Raw genomic sequence first — 8,003 nt, 5'->3', positions numbered from 1 at the left:
AAATGGCACAAACCTAAACACTGATAATACTAGATAAAGTCACTTCTGTCTTAGTAGGTGCAACTACTGGATTGGCTACAGACATTTTTTTCGTGCACTGAATGCTGAAGGTTGCATCTCATCCCATCTAAGAGGACTTAGATGGTACATCAGACTAAGAAGTGTTGGGAACCACTAATCTCCTGTAACTACATCTCTTTAAACAGGAGACCTTCTATGTAGCGACCATGATGAGAAGCAATGTGAGTTAATGACTCTTCTAAATCACATTAACAGCAAAGACAAACTGCTGCTGCAGAGCATTAGCTAAATCTTCATCACATGCCAGATCCAGTCGCCTCATTCTCAGTGAATGGTACTCTAAGTCAACACCTGCAAAATATCTTTGCCTTTTAATTAAAACATTTCTCTCACTCATCTTTCATATTTAAACAAAGAATATGTAGTCACTGGCCAGATGTTGCTGTTTCACATCTGATCGCTATATTCCATAACCCACCCCACCAAAAAAAAACAGCCAACTAAGGCGAATTATATGATCATGAAAGATACATATCTCATAAATGGTGGAACTAACTAGATTATATGGGCCCTCTCTGCAGAGCAGCTAATGGAAGCTGCAGTGTAGTGGAAATAAGACCTGTTAGCTTACTGTGTTTGCCTGAAATGCTAGCCCGCCAGGCTTTTTCACCACTGTTCTCACTGAGATAAATCCCTGTTGCACTTAGTAGTCATCCATTTTTAATGCCACAGCCTCAGCTGGAGATACATAAAGACAGAGGAGGAGAAGACAGAGGAGGGAAAGCAGGGACGGGGGGAGGGAGGAACTGCCAAGAAGTGGCTGACACCAGACGAATGCTTCAGGCTAATATATGTTTGTATGCTTAGCATCAGCAGCAATTAAGAGTGTCTAAGGTTGTTTGCCTGGTGAGACAGACAAAAGACAGTAGGGCGATTCATGAAGTCATCATGATTTTAGTACATTTCCATCATTTATAGAACATCTGTAACAAACCAAGCTGCTGGAGTAAATCAGAAGCACTCACAGCTGCACAACTGTGTACAGCCATGATTTCTTTTCCAACAAACAAGAAGCAAGGCAGCAAGGCTTCCTGCCTGTTTTTCAGCCACATAATATGTCTGCAGCAGCCATTCCACAGATGGCAAGCAGAGAAGGCTGGGAGGGCCAGCTATTCAATCCACTTCAGCACAAACATGATCTGTTTGAATGGTGAGGCATAAGCCAAGACATTCTTGTGTGGGAAGACCTCCCTAAACAACTGTGAGCAACCCATGGCAGTGTGTTTGCCTTTCAGAAACAAATCTTTAAGATATGAGAGCAACAGATCGGTCTGAATTCATCCAAAAAGCAAAGGTTAAGTGTGGTAAAATGCAAAGTAGTAAATGTAACCTAAGCAGGGCATATGTGATCCACACACAGGCTCTGTGTTAACTCATGAGTGAGACAGTCAGCTAGCTGGCCAATTAGGCCAAGCAAAGCCATTTCTTTGTTTCTAGTCGACCCCCTCCACCCCCCACCCCCCGCTTGGTTTAATGTAGTTTAGGAATCACTAAATCAGTAATCTGAAACTTAAACAAAAACCTTTGTGTTTAGAAAAGGGTAAACCAATTAGAGAACACAACCACATAGGTCCAAATATTTCATACGTTTTTATTTCTCTAGTGTATTTATATGTTGTTATTCTGCACAGCAGCATACAGGAAATTGTGGTAAAATATAAATAACAAAGTTCAACAGTGTTTCTTTTTCTCTTATTCATTTAATCCAAAAAACCTCTGTTAAAAGTGGCAAATTTTGTCAGCTTTTTTTCAATATCCGCTCTCTTGCACACTCTCAAGAATGTAACATTGAACAACTAAATTTTAAAAAGTATGGGTATATCACTATTTACAGACAGTCTCACCTTTTGGTGAGCAATGCTATAGCTTTTTGGAAACTTACTTCCATTATGTTAAATGCAACAAAATGAAAATACAATTATGTTATACAAAGATCAAAAATACCTATCAAAACCCTTATTATAAATGGCAGCACTATATCAATAAACTGCTGTTGACATTTTTACGTGTAAGTACAAAATCCTGTTGAGGTAGTGCCCTCTGAAGTCACTTGTAATGTTAAAATACTGAATAAACATCACTTTATACACAATACAGCAAATCTTTCTTTTTTTTTTCTTCAATTCAATTGTATTCCTTTGGTAAACAAAACTGTCAGAAATGTGCAGTCCTGCAAGTGACACTTTCAATCATACATTCACAACATTTTTGCATCTTTTTTGGGATTCTTCAGAAATGTAATAATGGGATAACATGTTGTTTGCGAACATTCATTTGCCATTTTCTTCACCCCGACACAGAATGAAAGGTAAATGGGACTTACTTAGTTTCATAATGCAAAGCAGACATGCTTATGAGACTCTGTGGTGAATACATTGTGAGGGCAAACCAAACCATAAACACCATAAAGAACGAGAGAACTGACAGAGAAAAGAAATCCAGTGTGTCACCCTTATTTGGGAATGTAAACATAAAACATATTGAATAATATTTCTCATTAAATGTAAAATCGGGTAACTGTCTCATCACACATGATTAGAACAGAGGTTTGGCTTTACAACGACTGATCAGAACGTTCCCCAGAGAATATGAGCCCTAAACAGAGGCCACATTGTCTTTTTTTTTCTTCTTTTTCTTCCTGCCTTGCAGATTGAATGTCAACTTTTACAGCAAGTTGGAAAATATGTTGTGGAGTTTTTAGGCAGGCAGATGGGATCAAAGAGTTCCTCCTCCAGTCAGACTCACACAAGTATTCACTAATGACACATTCTTGAGCTTCTTTAATGGCAAACATAACTTTGGTTTCTAAGACGTGAAAGAAAATCGAGGCAAGCTTAGCTCACCATACAAAAATACTTGGTAGAAAAAGGCTATGACATTCATCCCCTTTGCCAATGTCAGTGTGTTCCCTACATGACCAAAATACTTTTTATTTATTTTTTTTGTATTTATTCACACTTTGTGATTATTGATACATATGTGTATGTATACCCACACTCAAAATAACTACAGACTATAAAGAAAAATAAATCCGATGTATAAAGCATAAAATTATTCTATGTGGATAAAGGAACTATAAAAATATAAGAGATCTTAAGAGAAACAAAAAAGATAAAATCAATATGTTTATGAAACTGGGATAAAGGCTAGAGCCGAAATCAAAACAGTCATCTGGAAATTGTTCAGTGCAATTTATTTTACTTTATAGTCTTGTTTGTTTAAAATATTTTCATCCTCTTACCACCCACAGCCCTCCCACCCTTTAATGGTCGCTGGGATGGCTGGTCTTTTGACAGTGGACAATATTTTATCGTATGAGCATTGTCCCCGTTGGCACTGCAAAGGGGGCAGGTATAAGCCCTCAGAATCGGGCACACAACCCTGCCGTCCGGAGTCTTCAGGACGTGGGAGCCGTACACCTCCTCGGGCGCTCCGTTATTTCGGCAGAAGACGCAGATTTTCGGCTCCTGTTTGGTTCTGGAAGCGGGTTTGCGCATCTTCTTCTCCATGCCGAACATATCGAACCCAGTGAAGTTCCCACCAAAACCCACCTCCCGCTCCGGCAGCTGGACGCCGAGCTGATTTTGGAAGGGGCTCAGTATCGAGAAACGCTCTTTCAAGTCCAGGATGGAAGCTGGTGGGGGGCTCCCGGACGGGCAGCAACAATCCAGGTGCCCGCTTTCTCCAACGGCACCCGCGATTATGCACGGACACGCCGGGGAATCGTCCAAGCCCAGAGTCGCTTTCAGGGACTCGGTGATGGAGTTGGGATTTTGGGGCATGCTGAGCTTGTTATTCTTCGTAACCAAAGTCGTCAGCCCAAGATAGTCGTTCCAGAAATTAAAAGTATAGTCATATGGGCTGCGCGCATTCAGATAGTTCTGATTGAGAAAATCCATGGCCACTTCTGCTCCTTCGCTTGCCGTAAAAAGGCGAAACAGACAGAGTAATCCGTAGAGTCTTTATAGCCAGAGTTCTCTTCCAGGTATGGCTCATGTGCAGCGATGTGGTCTCCAGTGTTCCTGTTATGTTTGAGCGTCCTGCAAACAGGCTTTCTTGTTATAAGTACCAAGAGGGCGGGGCGCTCTCCCTTGAAAACCAAGTTCCTGATCAGGTCGAAAGCAGGCTCGCTGTTTTCAAAGCTACAGTTAGACAGATTTGTTTTCTTGCAGGCTGGCGCTTTCTCTTCTATCAATCATTATTCTGCAATTAAGGCATACGGCGACTTTCATTAAAAATAGCTTGTTAATACTTAATGATTTGAACAAGTGCGCAAAGAAAATATTTCGTGCAAAAGCCTTACTGTAGGTAATTACATCATTTCAGCGCCAGTACTAATCAATTACGACTCGGAGTTTCGTTCCCCTTCGTACTAAACATTACAATCCCGCGTGTTTTGTTGATCAGTATCGTTAATCAGTTTGTATGAATACCATCAACGCCAACTCGGCTTTTCACACAACTTAACCCATTGTGAGCCAAGAGCATGGGCCCTTTGTTTCTTGCAGAAGCCATCCTCCTACAGTCCATGGGAGAAATAGCCTAGGCTGATGCGTGCTGTTATGTTAAAACTGAATCCCATGTTTCCACATTGTCAGGTTTTACAGTTCCAGGACAAACTCACATGCAGTGGTTGATTTAAAATCATTTGATGAGTGGTTCATAATAATCCTATATTTTGTATTTTTCGTCACTAAAGTATTTTCTACTTGCTCACAACCCTTTCTATCTGATAACATGGTTTGGCAGAGGGAGAATGTATTGTCAGTTTGTATGTTGTATAAATAGAAAATAAGTTCTGCAGAAAATGTCTAACCTCCAGATCAAAACCCGTTTACTTGCAAGATTTTAAAATGAAAGAAAATGTTTAGTAGATTAAAAAGAATCTTTTGTTGCTCGAAAACAACACATCATTTCACAGTCATGCTGTAAACACAACATGCAGACCAGTTTATCAACAGGGGGCAGCAACATGCAATTGCAGGTCAGTTCATATGAACCAAAAGACCTTTTGCTCCCTACTTCTCTCCCCAGTATGAATGACAGTACCAAACAAATACTATAATGATGGCTACTGGCTGGAAGATGACAGTCACCAATTATATTTCACTAAATCCAGATGCATTCATGTAGTCTGAATCCAGTGAGGCAGCTATGGTTAAGTTCAGAGAGCAACTAAACAATTGCACAACTAAACAATTTGGTCAGTTTGGGGGATTTTTCTACATTTATTTTTTTCATTTAGCCAAATAAAGCACATTACTTAGATGTTGGCTTATGAATGACCTGTGGAACAACTGTGACAATATAAATGGCAAATGTTATTATGAAAATGTTATTTATGTTGTATCATTTTGTATTAATTTACCAAAGTTGTCATAATTATTATTGGTAGTAGTAGTTTTGTTATGTTTAAAGGTAGTTTAATTAAGCCATTTATTCAAGCTTTCAATTGGCCAATGCTGTGTAGAATTCATCTTGGAAATAACAATGAACTTTGAAGAAGGCAATTGTCTGAGTGGTACATAAAATACAGACATTAACATTATAACAGCGGTATTACTTTCCAAGAGAACAGTGGTTCCCAAAAGCATTTCCTTATGCTTTTTTTCTGCTTGTTTTACTTTAACCACAAAAAAATTTTTTGTTCTTTTAACCCCAAAAATTCAAATGGCATCGCCTGCAGAGAGGTAAAGACAGAAGTATATGAATGACCAAACCAATGGGTAACCATGAGGTAACTCACTGATGCGTGAACCCCCATTTTGAAGCTTTGACGTTAACATTTCAGCCATTACCACCATCATGGATTTTTGAAGCCTCAAGTGACCAAGTGAGGGTCGAATGCTAAGTTGTGTGTATGAATACTGCATGGGTGCATCATCCATACAGAGATATCTGCCACAGTAGTTGTAACATCTATTGTAACATATGAAAGTAAATAATGCAGAACTCCTTTCACAAATACTGGAGCGCAGTTTTTGGATAGGCTCTTACTACAGTTTACCAAACAGCAGTTCATATTGTTTGTTAGATAATTACATTAAAATGCTCCACAAGGCACACATGGCAACAGAGTAAAAGGTTTGATTCAGTGATTTGAAGTGTACAGGGTGAAGTGTAAAGAACATCTATTGGTCTAGTCTGGACATATCTGTCACTCAAACTAGGCATGCTCCTAATAATGCAAAATTTGAGCCCAAAAAATAACACCAGAAATCAATTCTTGTTCCAGTCTGTGTTGATGTTTTCTATAAAGTTGGGAATATAGAACATGGGATTCTGTGGGGACTGATTCATTTTGTGAGCCAACTTCAATGAGCCATTTGAGAAACATCTGGGTCAGTGTGCACTGGCTTAATTTTTCAGCCCTGGACCTTTGAAGTTAAGTTTGTTTTGTTTTTCTGAGCATTGCTGGTTCTGTGTTTTCATGTTTATTCAAGTCATATTGAGTTTTATCTTGAGGTATATGATCATTTTAGCTGTAATATCAAAAACCTCAGTTATTACAAATCTATAGACCTCTAACAATGCTGCAAGTATGTTTTGCAAAACACAAACACACTTTAAAAGGTGTGACACAGCACCAGTAGTTTCTTATCATACTATTTGTGTGTATTTGGAAAGCTCACCGCATGTGTAAGCTGGTAGTTGGAGTTTTTCTTGCTATTTATGTTGTGAGAGACTTGCTATGACTCTGTAGGAATTCTGCCAAATAGCAGCACATTATGTTTCCTTTCCATCAGTAACATAAATTATCTAGATCTTACTCTTGAGGTAAAATCCAGAGTAAATATGAGGCAGCTGTCCTAAACAGTCCACTCACTGCAGGCCTCTGATCCTGTGATGAAGTGGGCAGCTCAGGAATGTGGAAGCAGCCCTCTTGAAACAACGATAACACGAATGACTGGTGTTCTAATTAAAACTTCCAGGGGGAGGCTACAGGAACTCACTGACTTGGAAGGTTCACATCTATTTTTAAGGGATATAATAAGAATGCACTACCTAAGGAGACAGGCGTGTTAGGAGCAGAAAAAAGGCACAGTTCAATGAGCTGCAGTATTTTAGAGGCCATTTTTTCACTGTTCTATGTGTTCAGCAACTTCAGTTGAAATAGTATCGACTCCTCATTGAATTTTCAGTCCCGAGCTCCCATTCAGCTGGAGCTGGATATGAATTTTATCATGAAGCATTAATAATGTATTTAATTGCCAATTCTTTTTTTACAAGTCGGGGCAGACTGTGTAAGCAGATTCCTGTGTTGCTGCAGTGTAACTGAAATATTCATGGGCGCATTATTCCTTAATTTTGTTGTGACTAAGAGGGATTAATACTCATCCATTAAATAAAGCTAATTCTATGGGTGCCTCAAGGTTGCTTGAGTGTATTGGAGAAGCAAGTGAGATTAGCAGTGGAATGATGCATCACTTCAGCAGGGTGGCTACGGCTGTAAATTGATTTAGGAATCACACTGACTAAGTGATTGTTGTGTAAGAGTTTTTTCACTTGACAGGGAGAAACACATGGATCATCAGGAAAAGCGGGGGCTGTCTGAGGAAGACACTTTGTTTTAATGATCAGATCATATTTCCTGCACAGGCTCATTAGCAATATGAGGCTCAGTCTGTCAGTTTTTTTACTTTTTCATTTATTTTTACTGTGTGTGTGTGTGTGTTCACTTTGAGTATGTAATCCAGCTCAAACAAGCATTTTGCTGAATTTGGGGAATATGATCATGTCTGATTCATAGGACATTAAAGTGCATATCTTCCACCGATGATTAATGCTTCATAATTATAATCCTCAACATTCTGTGCTATAATCCAGCCTTTTATTTTAGCAAACAGAACAAGATTGGTCACATTTGGAGCGCAGTTCATATTTGCCACGATGAATGAATGATTGATGACATTGTGGAATGC

At 39.1% G+C, this 8,003-nt stretch overlaps 1 protein-coding gene across 1 annotated transcript; it reads right to left on the bottom strand.

The window, feature by feature from the left end:
• Positions 1-1,652: 1,652 nt before the first annotated feature.
• nanos1 (nanos homolog 1) lies at positions 1,653-4,353 on the bottom strand. Its single transcript, XM_026183313.2, has one exon. The coding sequence runs from the start codon at positions 3,978-3,980 to the stop codon at positions 3,300-3,302; it is 681 nt and encodes a 226-aa protein (XP_026039098.2). The 5' UTR covers positions 3,981-4,353; the 3' UTR covers positions 1,653-3,299.
• Positions 4,354-8,003: the final 3,650 nt, after the last annotated feature.

Source organism: Astatotilapia calliptera, chromosome 2 (genome assembly GCF_964374335.1).
Source record: "Astatotilapia calliptera chromosome 2, fAstCal68.1, whole genome shotgun sequence".
NCBI lineage: Eukaryota > Metazoa > Chordata > Actinopteri > Cichliformes > Cichlidae > Astatotilapia > Astatotilapia calliptera.
Note: the sequence above shows the minus strand (reverse complement) of the source record. Positions and strands in the feature narration are given on the sequence as shown.